This window comes from Mauremys reevesii, linkage group 26 (genome assembly GCF_016161935.1).
Source record: "Mauremys reevesii isolate NIE-2019 linkage group 26, ASM1616193v1, whole genome shotgun sequence".
In the NCBI taxonomy this organism is placed as follows: Eukaryota; Metazoa; Chordata; order Testudines; family Geoemydidae; genus Mauremys; species Mauremys reevesii.
In genome coordinates, this window is record NC_052648.1 from 13,178,078 (window position 1) to 13,198,130 (window position 20,053).

The following is a 20,053-nucleotide window of genomic DNA, read 5'->3' on the forward strand; positions in this document are numbered from 1 at the left end:
GCTGAGGGAACTGGAGTTATTTAGTCTGCAGAAGAGAAGAGTGAGGGGGGATTTGATAGCAGCCTTCAGCTACCTGAAGGGGGGTTCCAAAGAGGATGGAGCTCGGCTGTTCTCAGTGGTGGCAGATGACAGAACAAGGAGCAATGGTCTCAAGTTGCAGTGTGGGAGGTTTAGGTTGGATATTAGGAAACACTATTTCACTAGGAGGGTGGTGAAGCACTGGAATGGGTTCCCTAGGGAGGTGGTGGAATCTCCTTCCTTAGAGGTTTTTAAGGTCCAGCTTGACAAAGCCCTGGCTGGGATGATGAAGTTGGGGATTGGTCCTGCTTTGAGCAGAGGGTTGGACTAGATACCTCCTGAGGTCTCTTCCAGCCCTGATAGTCTATGATTCTATGTACGAGGGTGTATTGGTGTGGCTGGTTGTGTGCTGCTGTGTATGTACGTTAGGTGTGGATATGTGCCCACTGCCTGGCTCACAGCCCAGCTTTTGCTTAGCAATGGCTGGAAGTACTTTGGTTCAGGCTTCAGGCCTCAGACTGGGCCTCTGACACAAGAGTTTGTTTCAGGGCCTCATCTTACTACACTGTGTGTAGCGGGGGTTGCCTCAGCAGCGTCTCGAGCAAAGAAGCCACGTTCCTTGCTGGCTAATCCAAATGACTTCGCCCCACCTGCAACTACTTGGTCACTGCCCAGGTGCCAGGTCTGGGATCAGGAGACAGCTACAGGCCAACTGGCAGCTGGGGAGGGCGAGCCATGCCAAGCTGGAGCTGCTGGCAGCAAGGGGCAGAAGCCTAAAGAGGAACAGGCTGGAGGGAACACCAGGCAGCAGGGGCTGAGACACTGGCAAGCAGGGGAAGGCTGACTTGACTTACAAGAGTCTGGCTGGAGACCTCCACGAAGGGAAACTGAGGCAAAGGCCGGGCCTGACACCCAATCGGGCACCCCCTGTTACAACGATGCCTTTAGCCATGAACCTGCTGAGCTACTTTGGCTGAATTTTGCCGACTCTCAGCTGGTCCTGATGAATAACTCACAGTCCAGGCAGAGGATAGTGGGACTCTGTTCATTTTGTGCTGCTGCCACATTTTCAGTCACTAAAACATGAGGGAAACACTTGGAAATAAACATCAGTAGGAGCCTCCGGAGAACTGAGTCCAGGTTCCAAGAGCTAGGGAGCAGCACTTCCTCTCCACCCACCATTCTCCCGCCCCAGCCCCAGCCCAATCCCTGGGCCCTGGAGACGCCCTGGCTACGCAGAATGTTTCGGCCGTTAGCGCTGATTGCAGGAGTGTCAAGGGCTCTCATGCTTGAGCACCCGCCACAGGAGGGCGCTGCTGGCTCAGCGCAATGGGACACACTCCTCCCAGCCGTCCCTGAGCTGTGGTTTGTGGCTAGTGGCCAGGGGGGCATATGGCCACCAGATTGCGATCCACGGGGCCATCTGACCAGACTCATCCTGAACGAATCAGAAACCTGCCAGGTATGGTTCAGAACTGAGCACACCCCCGGCGTACATGTACCCACGAGGCACACAATGCCAGTCTATTCCCAGCCTGTACGCGCGCTCAGAGAGCTGTGCTCGTGGCAGGGACATGCTAGGGCTGCCAGGGTAAATATGGGCCCCTTGGAACCAGTCTCTCAGCCTCGTGCAGGCGCAGGGAGTCGGAGCTGTTGCGGCCCTGGGAGCAGGAGCCACCAGGGCTAACTGTCCCCTATGTGCTTCAGCTCCTTCTGCAGCTTCTCGGTGAGCTTCTTGAAGGAAGGCCGCTTCCCCGGCTCTGTCTCCCAGCAGCTCTTCATCAGGGCGTAGAGGGAGGGCGGGCATTCCTCAGGGGCCTCCATCCGGTACCCCTTCTCCACCATCTCCGTCACTTCCTTCAGAGTCTTGGGCAGAGAGAGAGAGACCTGCTGTGAGATCCCTGGCTCCCTTTCTGCATCCGGCCAGGGCCATGATCCACCCCATCACCACCCGGGGCAGTGCTAAATCCTGCCCACCTCTGTCTGCGTGCTCTCACCCACCCTCAAGCCCCCATCTCCCCCTGTGACACAGCCACTCCTGCTGCACCCCTGCTCCACACGGCACCTCCACACCCCACGGAACAGCTGCTCTCCATGGCGCTGGTGCTCTCATGCTTCCCCCATGCCCAGGCACTTGGCATTAGCAAGACCTGAGAAATCTGGTTTAACTGGATCCTTGTGCCATCCAGGCCTTAGCCCAGGGGTGTCAGGAGCCAGCGAGCCCCGCCCCATTGGGAGCACTCACCATCCTGGAGTAGGGCGCCCGGCCGTAGGAGAACAGTTCCCACAGGAGGATCCCATAGCTCCAGACGTCTGACTTGGTTGAGAATTTCTGCAGGGAACATGAGGAAGGTGATGCCGCAGCAGGCAACCACAAAGCCACGCAGGGCTGGTGACACAGGCCAGGGATGGGGGCAGGAGCCTGTATCTCGCCCCATTTCTGGGTGCTCCCGGGAGAGTGGCAGGGCCACGCATTGGGGGATGGGCCCTTTGTAGAGAATCTCCTTGGCCCTGTCTCTAGTGTAACTGGACCTGGGTCTGTAACCAGATGTGACACAGCTGGCTCTACACAGGGCTGTGCCCGCACACACGGCAGCCCAGCGGGTGTCGCTTTGCCAGAGGCCCAGGCTGGCTGCTGGGTGTCTCCATGTAACCGGTTTGGCGGCTCCGCCTTGCTCCCTGTTCTCGGTGCACTAGCAATCCCAGGATGCATTGCCACGCTGGTGCCATTCTGTGCACGTGTCCCTGGGCACTTCGCCCCCTGCTGAGGCACGACGGGACAGCTGCCCGGATTCTCCCAGAATGCACTGAGACGAAGCCGGCGAGGCAGCGTGGGGGATGCTCAGGCACTGGGAGACGCGTGGCTGGGCTGGGAGACGCGTGGCTGCGCGGGCACCACCCAAGCGTGTTGCTGTACCAGCGTCAGATGTGGGCGTCATGGCCTGTGACAAATCTCACTTGGGCTCGCCAAGATGATGTGAAGGGCGGGAGCCCTGCGGAAGGCAGGGCTGGGCCGGGTGGCCCTGCCAGTCCCCTCCCGCTCACTCACATTGTTTTTCAGGGCCTCCGGAGCCGTCCACTTGACCGGCAGCTTGGTGGCGTCTACGCCTTTCGGGTCCACCTTGGCCAAGCCGAAGTCACTCACTTTGGCCACATTCTCCTCTGAGATCAGGATGTTGCGGGCAGCAAGGTCCCTGTGCACCAGCTTCTTGGACTCCAGGTAGTCCATCCCCTGGGAGATGTCCCTGCAGCCAAACCCAAGGGCAGCGGGTGCGTGGGGGGAGAAGGGATCAGCTGGATTCAGTGCCCATCTCCACACCCAACCTCCACCCCTGAGCCACAGACATGACTTAGCCCCTCACGAAAGAGGACGACTCTTGGCTGCAGCCTGCCTGGGGCGTGCCAGCCCTTTGCAGCCCGAATAAGAGCATAACCTAACCCCAGCCTCCGACCTGTGCAGGGCAGGGGACTGGGACTCAGGATTCCTCGCTCCACCACTGACTCACTGTGTGCCCCTGGGCAAATCACTTTCCCTTTGGGAAATGAGGACAATGGCTGGGGCCTGCCTCCCAAGAGAAATGTGAAGCGCTTTAGATTCTCAAGGGGACAGAGGGCATGGAAAGGGGCCCCCTCTGATGAGGGTGACCTTAGACAAGTCTTGTCCTGACTGCAAGGACAGAATTATCCCCTGCTTGGAGCATCCAGGCCACAGGGCGGGAGAGGTGCAGGACTCACAGGGCGAACTGGATGAGCTGCTTGGGCTGGAGGACTGATCTGCCCCGTGTCCGCAGGAAGTTGACCAGGTTCCCCTGCCGGAGGAGAGAGAAACACTTATGAGAACCTGTCACCTCTTGCATTAGCGAAAGGTTCTGCCCGGCCAGCCCCGGTGACAGGAGCCCTCTGGCCCGCCAGCCGGGCTAGCGCTGCCCCCCACCCATGCCTCCTCCCTGATCTTACTGCCCCCCCCCCCCCCCCCCCCGCAGGATGAGCTGGAAGAACGGTCTCCACGGCCCAGTCGGTCCCTGGCCTCTCTGCAGGGGTTGGGTTTGCAACGAGGCCTATTCCCTGCAAACCGCCCTGGGACCCACCATCTTCCCAGAGAGGAAGGGTTTCCTCTCAGTCACTGCTCAGTCACTGCTGACCCAGGCCGGATCTGACCCTGCGGCCTAGCCGTGAACTGCTCTCCAGGCCAGGCTCCAGCCCCTGCGTGCCTGGGGGAGAGGGGTGCTGGAGAGGCGTCTCTGGTGCAAAGGGCCAGTCGGGGACCCTGGTCTGCCCTGATGCAGCAGGGCAGGCTGGGCCCACGACGCTCTCACCTTGCTCATGTACTCCATGACGATATAGAGGCCGTTGTGCAGGATCACGCCCAGCAGCTGCACCAGGTTTTTGTGACGGACCTTCCTGGAGGAGGGAATGGCCACGTCAGGGACACGCCCATCCAGTGCCGGGCCGGCGGGCAGTGCTGGCGCTTCCATTAGGCGACCCTAGGCGGTCGTCTAGGGCGCCAGGATTCAGGGGGCGGCATTTTGTGTGCTCCCCATGGGGCGCACGGGAGCTTCCGGTTCTGCTCCCATCGCGCCGCCGAAGAAGGACCTTCTGCCGACGTGCCACGGAAAACAGCGGCAGGCAATTGAGCAGCTTGATGACTACCACTGTCGCCTGCGGCATTTCGGCGGAGGGTCCTTCTTCAGCGGCGCGATGGGAGTGGAACCAGAAGCTCCTGTGCGCCCCGTGGGGAGCACACAAAATGCTGCCCCCCGAATTCTGCCTAGGGCGCCAGAAACCCTGGCGCTGCTCCTGCCGGGGGGAAGGCTCTAGCTACATGTGGCACGTACACGGAGAGAGCCCCTGGCTTTGAGGGAGGGGGACACAAGGAACCCCCCCCACACACACACCCAGCCCCTGGCCTGCAAGGGACACAGGAAACCCCCCGCCCCCAACACCCAGCCCCTGTCCTGCGAGGGAGAGGGACACAGGGAACCCCCCCCCCCCACACACACACCCAGCCCCGGTCCTGCGAGGGAGGGGACACAGGGAACCCCCCGACACACACACACACACCCCAGCCCCTGTCCTGCGAGGGAGGGGACACAGGGAAACCCCCCCACACACACACACCCAGCCCCTGTCCTGCGAGGGAGGGGACACAGGGAACCCCCCCCCCACACACACACACACCCCAGCCCCTGTCCTGCGAGGGAGGGGACACAGGGAACACATGTAACCCACACACTTCCTGGGTGTGGGGTTCTGTCCCATCTAGTGGCACCGAAACCACTGAGAGAGAGCGAGAAAATGAGTTGCCTCTACAGTCTTAACTAGCAGCCAGCTGGCTCTGAGCTCCTGGGGTACAGACTCATGCACTAAGCTCCCTTGGGTTCAATCCTGCCTGCTGACAACCGGGCTCTGTCAGCGTTACACATGCAAACCAAAAGCTGAGCCGCTGGAGCCTAATTCTGCACTGCAGGGGGAACTCTGCAGCGTGCTCCCTGGCATGCAGGCTGCAATCCTGGGGCTCACCGGGCCCTGACTGCAGCCCTTGTCCTTTGTGGGGTGAGTATCCTTCAGACTAACCGCTGGACACAGTCACTCAACACCGGGCCAGCTCTGGGTTCTTACAGAGCCCAGACATTCTGCTAAGCTGTGCCCCTTGCAGGGGGGGCCACCCATGTAAAGCTTGGGGGCTGCTAATGCTTGTGGGGGGCCCCCACCTGGGCTAAGCTGCCTGGCACTGGGGGTAGCTGAACCCCTTGTCCTAGCCATCAGAGCCCTCCACAAGCTCACCTGTCTGCTCTGCCAGCACTGGGAGGGGGACGCCTGGCTCCCCAGCAAGCACCCTGGTCCTTCCCTCTCACAGGGGGAAAAGCTGCACAGCCACCACTTCCCACTCTGCTGTGGCCCCTGCAGGCCTCCGCTCCGCAGGGGCCAACGTGCGACTGCTGCTCCCACCAGCTAATCCGTAGGGAAAGACCCTCTTCGTTCTATTACCTCCCACACCCCCACAGGGAGACCTGGTGGCAATGCCCACCGCAGCTCCCCTGCTAGGGCCTGGCTCTTACACTCGGAGCTCTTCCCACAGAAGGGTTCCCAACTTTCTAATCCCACAAACCCGTACCCCTGCCCCGCCCCTTCTCTGAGGCCCTGCCCATGCCTGGGGGCCCGCCCCTACTTGCTCCATCCCCCCTCCCTCCATCGCTCGCTCTTCCCCACCCTCACTCACTTTCACCAGGCTGGGGCAGGGGGTTGGGTTGCGGGAGGGGGTGCGGGCTCTGGGGTGGGGCCGGGGATGAGGAGTTGGGGTGCAGGAGGGGGCTCTGGGCTGGGCCAGGGGGATGGGGTGTGTGGGAGTGAGGGCTCTGGCTGGGAGTGGGAATGAGGGGTTTGGGTGCAGGAAGTGGCTCCATGCTGGGCCAGGGAGTTGGGGTGCGGGGGTGGTGGTGCGGGGTCCCGGAGACGCTTACCACGGCTCCAAGGAAGCAGCCGCCAGGTCCCTGCGGCCTTTAGGCACATGGGCGGTCAGGCGGCACTGCTCAGTGCGCTCTGCCTTTCCAGCCAATGAGAGCTGTGGAGCCGATACTCAAGGTGGGGCAATGGAGCCTCCCTGGCTACCCCAGCACCTAGGGGCTGCAGGGACCTGGTGGCTGCTTCCAAGAGCAGCGTGGAGCCAGGGCAAGTAGGAAGCCTGCCTTAGCCCTGGGCCCCTGCTGCGCTGCTGACTGGACTTTTAACAGCCCAGTCGGTGGTGCCGACCGGAGCCGTCAGGGACCCTTTTCAGCCAGGCGTTCCAGTCGCAAACCGGACCCCTGGGAACCCCATCCTACAGTCACAGACCCTACGGCCAGAAGGGACAGCTCCGATTAGAGCACTGGCCGGGGAGCCTCGCCCAGACAGTCCTGCGTCCAGCCCATAACTTGTGGCTGAGCTGGAAAGACACATCCAGTCTAGATTTAAAGACTGCAGGAGATGGAGAGTCTGCCACATCCTTGGCAAGTTATTCCAGGGCTGCGCTAACCCCGCTGTTCAGAGGGCGTGTCTTATTGCCAGCCTGAATTTCTCTAGCAAGTTTTCTCTTCGGGGCAGGGGCTGTCCCTCACTACGTGTTTGTCCAGTGCCCTCGCACTGGGGGGCTCTGGCTGGATGGAGGCCACCACAATATAATGCTAAGAAGGAGTCAGAATGATAAATGATTAATATTGAAATCACAGTCACTGTAAATGATTAGTTGTTCTTACTGAGGTTCATTATGAAAACACACAGTCTCTCTCACAAACACACACAGCTCCTGGTCCCTGAGGGACGCCAGCTCTTCACTAGGCTTGCTAGCCCAGGGGTTCTCAACCAGGGGTACGTGTACCCCTGGGGTACACAGAGGTCTTCCAGGGGTGTGTGTGGACTCATCTAGATCAGTGTCAGAGGGGGAGCCGTGTTAGTCTGGATCTGTAAAAGCGGCAGGGTCCTGTGGCACCTTATAGACTAACAGACGTATTGGAGCATGAGCTTTGGATGCATCCCACGAAGTGGGGATTCACCCACGAAAGCTCATGCTCCAATACATCTGTTAGTCTATAAGGTGCCACAGGACTCTTTGCCGCTCGTCTAGATCAGTGTTTCTCAACCTGGGCATCAGGACCCCCAGGGGGTCGCGGGACAGCTTTAGGGGGGTTGAAAGTGCAGGGCCAGTGTTAGGGTGTGGCCAACAGGGCAGTTGCCTGGGGCCTCACATCACAGGGGGCCCCACAAAACTAAGTGACATGCTTCAGCCCTGGGAGACGGGGCTCGGGCCTCGGGCTCCGGAGAGGGGCACAGTAGCCTGGAAAGGTTCAGAGCCATGGTGCTAGCCCAGCAAAGCGCGCCTAGTGCGGATGCCGGTCACGCTGGCCAAACCGCGCTTTCGTCAGCGTCGCTGACTCCAGCCTCCCCCCCCCCCCGCCCACCCCACGTTAGATAAGCTCTCCTGGTACAGCAGCTTAGCCCTGGGGCTCAGAGATCGCACCCCGCGCAACGCAGCTCTACCAGCACAAGTCTGTCCTGTCGGCCTGCTCTCCATCTCCCGCACACAGCCCCCGGCAGGATCCCTGCATGCTCGGTCATCCCCTGCTCCCTGCCCGCGGGGGAACCCTGCAGCGCGCCCGCCCAGCCTCCTGGCTCACTTACGTCATGGCAGCCGTCTCAGCGAGAAAGGCCTGGGCGGTGACGTCGCACTTGATGTTCTTCACGGCCACTTTCTGCCCCATGTACTCTCCCTGCAGGACGGCTGCGGGGGTGGGGAGAGAGGGTGGTCAGGTGCCAAGATGGCGGCCCCAGCCTGGCGAGGGGGAAAGGGAAGCGGGGTCTGGGGTAGGGGGGGCACAGCTGAGTAGCCCATCCACATCTGGAGGAGGTGAAGGGAAAGGGGGGGGGCGACTCCAAGGGCGAGTCCAGCCTGGGAGTGAGCCTGCGGGGTCCATCATGGGGTGGCTCCTAGGGGCCTGGTATGCACGTCCCCATGATAACTATCCCCCCCGTCCAGCCCAGCCGCGAGGCCCTCCCAGCTTAGCCCCCATGGCTCCCCCGGGGCTGCTGATGGGAGCAAGGGGGTGTGCCCAGCGCTGCCCGGCTGTACAGAGCGACTCAGCCTCCAGGGCTGCCCACCCAGCCTGCTCCCCAGAGCTCAAGCCGTGCACTGGGTGGGCGGGGCCTCAGGCCACCTCCGGATCCACCCCCTCCCTGGACCGCTCCGAGTGCTCACCTCCGAATTCTCCTTCCCCAATCTTGTCTCCCAGTGTGAGGTGCTGCAGTTTCAGTAACCAGCCAGCTGCAGGCGAGAGGAGACTGGCTAGTTACAAGGGGCAGGGCTGGGTCTTCCCTCCATGACCCGATCGAGGCCCCTCCGTGAGCTGAGTGCGAGTTTCACACCCCATAAGCTCCACCCAGCTCAGCCCTGGCAATGGGCTTCCTTGGCCAGAGCTCCGAGCTCCGTCGCTCGAGAACGTTGGACCCTGGGGATTTTACCTTCCCCCCAAAGTCCCGGCCACTTGTCCTAGTGTCCCCATCCCCCTTCACCCCCCACCCCTGCAGTCCGCAGACAGGTCCCTCATACCCTTGGCCAGCTCCTCCTCAGCAGACTTCAGCCCAGCCTTTGGTTTGGGTTTTACCAGCTTGGTGCAGATGGCTCCCTGGTCCTTCATATAGTGCTGCAGACAGACAGACAGACAGACAGACAGACGAGTTACTCAGGCTCACAGCTGCTGCCCAGTAAGCCTGCTGCACCCTACAGCCCAGCGTTATGCCGGCCCTACCTGGGAGCAGGTGCTGAGACCCGCCAGAGAGAGCAGGACTGGCAGCCCAGCGTGTCCCACACCACCCTAGGATTGTGCCACCCTCCCCACTCTGCAATGGAGCTGGAGCGGCTTACTGTGCCGGAGTGGGGGAGAGGGTGTCTGGGCTGCTCCCTCCCATTCCCTGCAGGGGGCGTTGCTGAGACTCTGTGTGTGCGTGCGCACGCGCGGCAGACCCCAGTGACGGTCAAAGGGAGCTGGGACGAACTCATCACGAAGTGACCAGTAGGGGGCACTGTAACAGCCAGGACAGCTCCTCTCCTAGCCCCGCCCCCGCTGGGAATACACTGCCACCTTCCCAGGCCAAGGCCCTACCAAACCCTCTAACCCAGAGCAGGAAGACTGGCCTGGCCTGGCCAACAGGGCCTTGGCCAAGGCTGCAGGAGACCTGGGTTTGATTGCTGGCTCAGCCACTAGTGCTCTTGGGCAAGTCAGTGAATGTGCCCATCTGTCAATGGAGATCTGCCACCTGGTGGGGCTCGGCATAGGCAAAATGAACCGACCCCCGAGGTCCATCTCCCAGGCCCCTGGGAGGGCTCAGGATCGGCACATGGGACTCCTGAGGGCTAGTTCCAACTCTGTGGCTGATTCACTGTGCAACCAGGAGTAGGCCACCTCCCGGTCTCAAGTGTCAGAGGGGTAGCCGTGTTAGTCTGGATCTGTAAAAGCAGCAAAGAGTCCTGTGGCACCTTATAGATTAACAGACGTACTGGAGCATGAGCTTTCGGGGGTGAATACCCACTTCGTCGGATGCAGGTGCCACAGAACTCTCTGCTGCTTTTCCCCATCTCAGTTTCTCTGCCTGTTAGGTAGGGATAAAAATACATCCCTGCTTCGCCCGGCAGGGTCCATTCCCCAGATTCGGGTGTCAGCAGCCCTGGGCTGGGAGGTGATGCAGAAGGCCTAAGGATGACTGTTAAGAAATAGCAAACTCCACTTCCTTCCGCTGGGTTTCAGCAGAGGCTCTATATTTAGATCGTGCGGTTTTGGCTGACAGCAGCCGTGCAGGTTGGGAACAGAGCACTGAGAAGATTGGGGCGGGGGGTGGACAGCTGGGCAGTGACCTTCTCCCGGGGCTGTTGGCAGGGGTGGCTCTAGCGATCTCGCCGCCCCAAGCACGGCGGCACGCCGCGGGGGGTGCTCTGCCGGTCGCTGGTCCCGCGGCTCCGGTGGACCTCCCGCAGGCGTGCCTGCGTAGGGTCCACTGGTCCCGCGGCTCCGGTGGACCTCTCACAGGCGACCCTGCGGATGCTCCACCGAAGCCACGGAACCAGCGGACCCTCCGCAGGGACGCCTGTGGGAGGTCCGCCGGAGCCACCTGCCGCCCTCCCGGGGACTGGCAGAGCGCCCCCCGTGGCGTGCCGCCCTAAGCACACGCTTGGCGTGCTGGGGTCTGGAGCCGCCCCTGGCTGTTGGTCTCAGAGGGTGGGGGGGAAGGTGGGCGAGTGGCTGGACGCAGTGCAGGAGCAGCTCGCCCCCCGCCCCCTCCCCGCACTCCCGGGGATGGAGCACCTGCTTGTCTAGATTCTTAGGCAGCCCCAGAGCTGAGCCCAGGTGCTCTTGGGCCTGATGCTTTTTCTCTGGCTAGTTTCTTTGCCCAGTGGCTCCAGGAAGCTGTGCCTGCGCCAGTTGCCACAAGGGGCTGGGACCCTGGGTAGGCGTCCCACTGACCTCGATCATGTCAATGAGGTTGTAGAAGCAGCTGGAGGCATCGATGCTCAGCCGGTTCTCCTGGTAAATGACGCGGTAGTGGATGACCTCCTTGCCGAAGCTGACGCACAGCACGTAGTCCCCAGGGTGCCGGATGGACTCCCGCACAAGGAAGAGCCCGTCCTCAGGGGGCTGGAGCGCCTGCACGGCCTCCCCACCAGAGATCTTCCCATGGAACCAGCTGGGGGACAAGGAGAAGAATCATAGAATCATAGAATATCAGGGTTGGAAGGGACCTCAGGAGGTATCTAGTCCAACCCCCTGCTCAAAGCAGGACCAACCCCAACTAAATCATCCCAGCCAGGGCTTTGTCAAGCCTGACCTTAAAAACCTCTAAGGAAGGAGATTCCACCACCTCCCTAGGGAACCCATTCCAGTGCTTCACCACCCTCCTACTGAAAAAGTTTTTCCTAATATCCAACCTAAACCTCCCCCACTGCAACTTGAGACCATTGCTCCTTGTTCTGTCATCTGCCACCACTGAGAACAGTCTAGATCGATCCTCATTCTTCTCTTCTGCAGACTAAACAATCCCAGTTCCCTCAGCCTCTCTTCATAAGTCCATGTGCTCCAGCCCCCTAATCATTTTTGTTGCCCTCTGCTGGACTCTTTCCAATTTGTCCACATCCTTCTTGTAGTGTGGGGCCCAAAACTGGACACAGTACTCCAGATGAGGCCTCACCAATGTCGAATAGAGGGGAACGATCACGTCCCTTGATCTGCTGGCAATGCCCCTACGTATACAGCCCAAAATGCCGTTAGCCTTCTTGGCAACAAGGGCACACTGTTGACTCATATCCAGCTTCTCGTCCACTGTAACCCCTAGGTCCTTTTCTGCAGAACTGCTTCCTAGCCACTCGGTCCCTAGTCTGTAACAGTGCATGGGATTCTTCCGTCCTAAGTGCAGGACTCTGCACTTGTCCTTGTTGAACCTCATCAGATTTCTTTTGGCCCAGTCCTCTAATTTGTCTAGGTCCCTCTGTATCCTATCCCTACCCTCCAGCGTATCTACCACTCCTCCTGAGGGCGCCTGAGAGGAAACACGCTACATGCACTAGGGAACCGGCCCCAGCTCCACACACGAGCAGTACGGTGGAGACCCCCCCTGCCCCTCCAGAGCTCCCTCCCATCCCGGGGAGAGCGGGGAGGGGGCCAGAGGGTGAGCTGCTCCTGCACTACATCCAGCCAACCGCCCACCTACCCACCGCCTCTGAGTGCCACGCTAGAGACCAATAGCCCCAGGAGAAGGTCACTACCCATCTGGCCCCTCTCCCAGCCAGAGCAGGGCTGACCCCTGCTCACTCCAGTCTGGTGGGGGGGGCACTCCAGGGGAGGCCCACGTAGCCAGACATCCAGCCTGTGGCTAGGGCCAATCCTTGATGCTTTGGGAGAAGGGCAAAAAGCACCCACGCAGCTGACTATAGAACGGGGAATATCCCCTTCCTGACCCCTGCAGTGACCAGCATGCGGCCTGAAGCCTGAGATTCTATTTACTCCTACATCAGCCAGTAAAGCTGTAAAATGACCCGGTCTCCCCCACTTCCTAGACGTGGCCTGAGCCATGGCAAGGCCCGTGGCCCGGGCCTGGTGTTAACTCCCAGGTGCTCTGGGTGGCTGTGGGTGCCAGCACCAGTAGAACCTGCTGACCCCAGCCAAAAGTGGGAAGGAAATCGGTCTCCTTCATAACGCGAGCGCACCCCATGCCACAGTGCTGGCGCTGCCAGGGGGCTCGGCTGTACTCACGGCATCAGGCTGAGCTTGGGGTCGACGCGGATGGCTTCGCGCTCCCGCACCGAGCTGGCCGAGAGCAGCCCCTCCTCGCCGGTGTCGTTGTGTTTTGCTTGGTACCAGCCTTTCTGCTGCAGGGGAATGTGGTGGGATCTTGATGCCATTGGCACTTTGGGGGGAAGAGTCTTACTCCCCAGGGGAAGGGGCATCTGGAGACAACTCCACTAGCCCACCCCCAGCAATCCTCACCCCCCGACTCCCTCCACTGGCAGGTTCTCATTGCTGCTGTGATGGGGGGGGGGGAGTTGGGAAGGGAGCGGTGTGGGGGAGGGGCGAGTTCGGGGGGGCGGGTACGGACGGTGGGGTGGTGCCAGGTGGGATCCTGCCGTCCTAGGCTAAATCAGAGTCTGACCCTGCCGGCTCTATACCTATGCTCCATGGAGCAGTGTTACAGCAGCTCCTTGGGGCCCGTGCGGCTGGGTCAGGCACTCCACACACACGGCTAAGGAAAGGGGGTCTCTGCCCCACAGAGACCCCTAGAGGGAGGCGGGGGACTTTTGCCCCATTGCCAGGAGCACGTGGGCAAGCCGCCGCTGCCCCTTCTGCGGGTCCCCTTCAGGGTGGTTTGCCCTCGGGAGCAGCCCCTCCCCCAGTGCTCGTGCGACAGGCTGGAGCCAGCCGGCCTGCCCTCTGGGCTCGTGTCCTGTGCCCTGCGCCACCCGGCTCACCTGGCAGACCTCGACGATGGTGACGATGTCGCCCTTGCGGAAGGCGAGCTCGCGGGCTTTGGGCTTGGTGTGGTCGTGCTTGGTGATGCACTGCGTCCCCGGCAACCAGCGTTTCTGTGGCAACAGGGGGTGGCATGAGGGCAGCTGGCAACAAGCCAGGGCTCCCCCCTGCTCCCCCGGCAGCTAGACACGAGACTGCCGCCCCTCCAGGTAGGTATAAGGGGCACGCTCTAGGGACTGGCTGAACCCCATGCAGGACTGCAAGGGCGAGACGGGCACCTCCGCGCTGTGACTTTGGGGCACTCCCCACCCGAGCTGCAAGGGGTATGGGGTGCCCCACAGCTGATCAAAGGGCCGAGCGGGTATGACACAATGCCAGGTATTGCCAGGCAAACAGGTGCCAACTAGGCAATGGCAGAGGGGCGTGCAGGCGCTGTAGGTTAGCTAGGAAGACAAGCAGTGTCATGCCAGATGGGATCATCTCCCCCAGTGCCAGCTGCTGCAGGAGAAGGGGCGCATAGCCCCATTAAGGGACAACGGGACAATTATCTGCCCAGGGTGGAAGGCTCTTCCTTGCTGGCCCTAGGCAGATAGCGGCTGGTTTATGCCTCGGAGCTCGAGCTAATGGGTCAGACCCTGGCACAGGGGGTTCCATAAAGGAGAAATGGAGGCGCTAGGCCCCCCATGCATTTGGAGATGGTCCCAGGGCACAGCCCAGCCCAAGGGTGGTGAGTGGGTGAAGGAGAGGAGGGGAGACCTGCGAGTGCAGGGGGAGGGAGTTAGCGGGATTTCACCTTGGGCTGTCACATTCAGTGACCCCTTCTTGACCAGTGGTGCCTGCACAATCTGCCCCCCGTGTGTCTGTGTTCCCCAGGCTGTGGTGCCCGCATGCTGCCCATGTGCATGGGCTCGTGCACACTACAAGCACCCGGTTCTGAAAATCCAGCCCTCCAGGACAGTGAAAGTCAGCCACGCTCCTGGGGTTTTGTGCCGCCAGGGGCCCTGCGAGGGCTGGAGCAGCCTGCACCACTTACTGTTGACATGCTGCCTGGCTCATCAGCGCATCTACAGCTGCTCCGGGGAATCCTGTCTCTGAGGAAATGCAGCAATCACCTGGGAGGAGACAGAAACGGCCATTGGTCTCTGGGCTGCAGAGAAGGAAGGACTGCAGGGGCCAACCCTGCCTCCACTCTGTTGGGGTTTTCTTGTTCAAAGAGAAACTGTCAAGCAAACATTAGAACAGCTGCTGCGCTCCACCCCAGAAGCAGCTGCCTTTAGACTGGGGTGAACTGATTCCCACTATGTGTTGTGCAGTTGTGAAGAGCTTTGGGATCCTTCGAGGTGTAGACATGGGGGATTACATGTCACTGTTATTATTAGAAAGGCATTTTCCCCTCTCAGCACCACAACTGCCCATGAGTGTCAGTGTGAATGGGTGTGTTCACACCTGGCGGGTCTGAGCTGAAGGTGTTTATGGTGGAGCCAGCGTCTGACCCAACACCAGGTGGCCTGGGTAAGGTTGTAGCACGATGCTGATCTTTGTGACTAATGATCACATGGCCTAACACGAGCCTGGTGAACTGTCCAGCCACCATCACACAAGGTCCTTTCACACCAAGACCTGGCCCCTCTACAGCTCCTTCCCGCTGACAGCGTCCAAACACGCCCCAATCATCCCTCCATTACCCCCAGCCCCTCCTGCGCCTCCCCAAGACGGCAGCATCCCGGCTTTGCAGATGGAAACAATAGAAAGGCGAGATTCTCAGGCGCTCGGCTCCAGCCCATCTCTGCTCCCACTGAGGGCACTGGGCGGCTTCTCCCTGAGGCCAGATGGGAGCACTTGGGAGAAGCCCCCGCGCCCCCACCCCCGAGCTGTCTTGCCCAAGGCCACCCAGCAAGTCAGTGGCAGAACCAAGACTAGGACCCAGAAGTCCTGACCCCCTGGGCCCTCTGCTGTCCCCACTAGATCACATGCTTTCCTAGAGCCAGGACTCCCCTGCCCTGCTCCAACCACTAGGTCCTAGAGTTTAAAGGCAGAAGGGACCCCCAGGCCATCCAGCCTGACTTCCTGGAGATCACAGCCCCCTTCCCCAAATCCAGCCCCCGCACACTGATCCAACAACCGAAATGAGACCAAGGTATTACAGCCCACAGGAAACTAGACCGGCCTGTGCCACAGACACAGCAAGGAGGGGCCAAGGGGCCCCAGTGCCCGAGACCCTGCAATGGCAGGGAAATGAGTGAGAGAGACCCAGAGAACCTGGCAAGTGACCCGCGCCCCCACGCTGCAGAGGCAGGCAAACCGCCCTCCCCCCCCCGGTCACCGCCAGCCTGGCCTGGGGCAAAATCCCTTCCTGACCCACACTGGGTGATGGGTTAGTCCCTGGGCATGGGAGCAAGGGCCAGCCAGCCAAGCACCTAGCTAGAGAGAACATCCAGTGCCACCTCAGAGCCCTGCCCCTCCCCATCCAGTGACCCAGCCCAGCCCTGCCCCTCCCCATCCAGTGACCTGGCCCAGCCCTGCCCCTCCCCCTTTCAGCGCCACCTCAGAGCCCTGCCCCTTCCCATCCAGTGACCCAGCCCAGCCCTGCCCCTCCCCATCCAGTGACCTGGCCCAGCCCTGCCCCTCCCCCTTTCAGTGCCACCTCAGAGCCCTGCCCCTCCCCCTTCCAGTGCCACCTCAGAGCCCTGCCCCTCCCCATCCAGTGACCCGGCCCAGCCCTGCCCCTCCCCCTTTCAGCGCCACCTCAGAGCCCTGCCCCTTCCCATCCAGTGACCCAGACCAGCCCTGCCCCTCCCCATCCAGTGACCTGGCCCAGCCCTGCCCCTCCCCCTTTCAGTGCCACCTCAGAGCCCTGCCCCTCCCCATCCAGTGACCTGGCCCAGCCCTGCCCCTCCCCCTTTCAGTGCCACCTCAGAGCCCTGCCCCTCCTCATCCTGTGCCACCTCAGAGTCCTGCCCCTCCCCATCCAGTGCCATCTCAGAGCCCTGCTCCTCCTCATCCAGTGCCACCTCAGAGCCCTGCCCTCCCTCCAATGTCACCTCAGAGCCCTGCCCTCCCTCCAATGTCACCTCAGAGCCCTCCCCCTCCCCATCCAGTGCCACCTCAGAGCCCTACCCCTCCCCATCCAGTGCCTCCTCAGAGCCCTGCTCCTCCTCATCCAGTGCCACCTCAGAGCTCTGCCCCCGCTCCAGTGTCACCTCAGAGCCCTGCCCCTCCCCATCCAGTGCCACGTCAGAGCCCTGCCCCTCCCCATCCAGTGACCTGGCCCAGCCCTACCCCTCCCCATCCAGTGACCTGGCCCAGCCCTACCCCTCCCCATCCAGTGCCACCTCAGAGCCCTGCCCCACCCCATCCAGTGCCACCTCAGAGCCCTGCCCCTCCCCATCCAGTGACCCGGCCCAGCCCTGGCCCTTCCCATCCGGTGACCTGGCCCAGCCCTGCCCCTCCCCATCCAGTGACCTGGCCCAGCCCTGGCCCTCCCCGTCCGGTGACCTGGCCCAGCCCTGGCCATCCCTGAGGCTTCAGAGGAAGGAGATAAAGAAAACCCACCAACAGTCCAGCCCTGTATGTGGGTGTATGTGGGGGTGGGGGTCACATGAACATTTAGGAACTTAGGAGGAAAAACAGAAGTGGCCCCCGAGCTGCTGGGCCCTGCCCCCAGCTGGGCTCTCGCACTCTTTCCCTTTTCTCGTTTCTGGGCGGGTCAGTTCTGTGCATGGCAGGAGGGTGTGGAGCCCCTTGCACATCTCTTACACGTCCCCTTCCCAGCTCAGACCATCCCTAGAAACCCACCTCCCAGAACGAGCAGTTGGTTTTTTTTCTTTCAAGAAACCTTTTCCGTCTGTAACTGGCTGCAGCCAGGCACTCAGGGCTTCGCTGCGAGCTGTCAGCAGTGCAGTCATAGAGGGACCTATGGGTATGTCTACAGAGCAACCAGACACCTGCGGCTGGACCAGCCAGACAACTCAGGCTTGCAGGGATTGGGCTGAGGGGCTGTTTCACTGCTCTGGGCTCAGCCTGGAGCCCGGGCTCTAGGACCCTGAGAAGTGGGAGGCCCCAGAGCGGAAAATGTGGTTTCACAAGCAACTTTCTGCTTCACACCCCTGAAGCTGCAATTACACCTTCTCTGGTCAGCCAGGGGCATGAGCATTTAGGTTGCCTGGCTGCCAACAAGTGAAGTCTAAAAAGAGCAGAGCTGAACCCGCGGAATGCTGCAAAGCTGGTAACCCAGCTCCCAAGGTGATGGCTGTAGAATCGGGGCCATCGGTACAGATTGCTTGTCAAGAATCTGTGTGATCGACGCCAGACAGATACAAACTCCCCCACTGGGAATGCACCTGAGAACCAGCAAGGGGATTATGGTAGACTCTGCCATCTGCTTTAGGGGGATGAGTAAGTATTGTCCCCATTTTGCAGATGGGAAAACTAAGGCACAGTTGGGGACTTGTCTAATGTAGCAGGTGCTGTCACTGGCTGAGCTGGGACAGATCTCAGGAGAAGCCATGCTCAGACAGCTGACCACTCCGACTGGGCCCTGTCTTCTCCTTACAGAAGGGCCCAACACGCTCACCTCACTCTGCACCAGCAGTGTCCTGTGGCCAGGCAGGAACAGAGATGGGAAGAGAACCCAGGACTCCTGACTCCCAGTTCCAGGATGTCATAAGAACAGCAATGGTGGGCCAGACCAATGGGCCAGCTAACCCCATACCTTGGCTCTGACAGCAGCCAGTGCCAGGTGCTTCTGGGGGAATGAACGGAACAGGCAATTTCAAGTGATCCGTCCCATCATCCAGTCCCAGCTTCTGGCAGTCAGAGGCTATGGACACCCAGAGCATGGGATTGCGGCCCTGACCAGCGTGGCTAATAGCCATTGATGGACTTATCTCCAAAGCTTTCTAATTCTTTTTTAAACTGAGTTACACCTTTGGCCTTCACAACATCCCCTGGTGATGAGTTCTCCAGGTTGACTGTGCATTGAGTAACACAGAACTTCCCTAGGTCTGTTTTAAACCTGCTGCCTGTACATTTCACTGGGGGACCCCTGGCTCTTGTGGGATGGGCAGGGGTAAATAACACTGTCACACTCTCCAGTGAGCAGGAGAGAGGGTGCCACAGTGCACTGGGCTGTGGCCACTGGCCTTTCACCACTGTTGGCCACAGTTAAATCCTGCCTTAGAGAGTACAGCAGTGCCATGAGGCCAGTGCTCTCGAGTCTCATATTTCCTCCACAGCAGCGTTCCCTCTTTAAAAGGCAAGTTGGCCTTGTGACTAGGGTACTAAGCAGGACTCAGGAGCTCTGGGGGGTCAACTCCTGGCTCTGCCACAGATGCCCTTTTTGACCTTGGGAAAGTCACTTACCCCTGATTTCTCATTTGTGCAATGGAGATAATTGTCTATTTAGACTGTAACTTCAGGGGGGCAGGGACTGTCTCTTAATAAGCAAACATGTGACGTCTAACAATGCCACATTGATCTTGGCTGGGGCATCTGGACTCTGTGGAAATATAAAGAATACATCAGGGTACTAATTTGGCAGTTAAGTCTCTATTGAACAGTTTCCCTCGGTCCCTTTCCAAAGCTCTCCCAGTCATTTCAATGCAGCTAAACACTACTATGGACCAATTTCTAGCTCATCATCTGGCGGCAGCACAGGCAGGCACCATTGGGGGCAATTGGCAGTGCCAGCAGGGAAGGCTGGAACATCACCTGGTCTGCTGCTGTGTGGAGTTACCATAATGACCAAGAGAGCAGCAGAGAAAGGCAATAATTGCCCTAATTTAACCCCGGCAGGCCAGATGAGGCTGATTAAAGGAAATAGTGTAGGGCCAACCAGAGCAGGCTAAAAACAGAGAAAAATAGCTGGGGAGGTTGAGTGGAGACAGAGTTTAAACACTGGAAGCTTCAGGCAGCTGGACTTGAATGCTGGGGACCTAAACTGGGGTTTGCTGGTCTTTTTTCTTGTGCTTTGGTGGATGGCCTCTCCCAGCTCTGAGGATAACACTAGAGCCTCTCTCACAAGAGAGAGAAAAGCACCTTGGATTTGTGGTTGGATGCAAGCCGGACTCCTGGCTGACTGGGCCAGTGAGGAGCCCTGCATCTGAGAGTGGGTCAGGCAGAACTGTCACAAGATGCTGGAACCAACTGCCCTTGCTGGGCCCATGTCATAGGCAGCTGGATGCACCGTTTGCCTGAACACTCACACCCCACCCAGACACCGGCTTTGGCAGGTCATTTCTTTTTAAATGGGATCATCCAGGCTCAACGTGTAGCTGCAAGATGAGCTAAGATCCTGCTGCTCAAAGAAGAGGAAATCGCCACTGGGCAAGAGACATCACCCCGTCACAGAACTACACTACAGAGAAAATGAGTCAGGACTCGATAACAGCTGTTTCTCTGAACTAGGGCAGAGTGGGGAAGTCAGCGTGGGCGGTGCTGACACCCTCCTTAGAATCATAGAATCTCAGGGTTGGAAGGGACCTCAGGAGGTCATCTAGTCCCACCCCCTGCTCAAAGCAGGACCAAACCCAACTAAATCATCCCAGCCAGGG

The 20,053-nt window shown here is 60.1% G+C and overlaps 1 protein-coding gene across 3 annotated transcripts in view; it reads right to left on the bottom strand.

Annotated features, from left to right (window-relative positions):
- Nucleotides 1-321: 321 nt before the first annotated feature.
- Nucleotides 322-20,053, bottom strand: part of MATK (megakaryocyte-associated tyrosine kinase) — a 32,066-nt gene continuing 12,334 nt past the window's right edge. Inside the window, exons 1-13 of one of the 3 annotated variants that reach the window (XM_039516169.1) lie at nucleotides 14,949-15,064; nucleotides 14,536-14,614; nucleotides 13,502-13,615; nucleotides 12,789-12,904; nucleotides 11,007-11,226; nucleotides 9,098-9,191; nucleotides 8,747-8,812; nucleotides 8,173-8,272; nucleotides 4,335-4,419; nucleotides 3,754-3,827; nucleotides 3,068-3,263; nucleotides 2,264-2,350; nucleotides 322-1,884 (exon numbers count right to left, since the gene is read on the bottom strand). In XM_039516169.1, the coding sequence (XP_039372103.1) occupies nucleotides 1,702-1,884; nucleotides 2,264-2,350; nucleotides 3,068-3,263; nucleotides 3,754-3,827; nucleotides 4,335-4,419; nucleotides 8,173-8,272; nucleotides 8,747-8,812; nucleotides 9,098-9,191; nucleotides 11,007-11,226; nucleotides 12,789-12,904; nucleotides 13,502-13,615; nucleotides 14,536-14,544 (1,344 nt within the window). In that variant the 5' untranslated portion in view covers nucleotides 14,545-14,614; nucleotides 14,949-15,064 and the 3' untranslated portion in view covers nucleotides 322-1,701. Of the gene's footprint in view, nucleotides 1,885-2,263; nucleotides 2,351-3,067; nucleotides 3,264-3,753; nucleotides 3,828-4,334; nucleotides 4,420-8,172; nucleotides 8,273-8,746; nucleotides 8,813-9,097; nucleotides 9,192-11,006; nucleotides 11,227-12,788; nucleotides 12,905-13,501; nucleotides 13,616-14,535; nucleotides 14,615-14,948; nucleotides 15,065-20,053 lie in introns of those variants that run through there. The other 2 variants (XM_039516168.1, XM_039516170.1) reach the window with 2 other exon arrangements.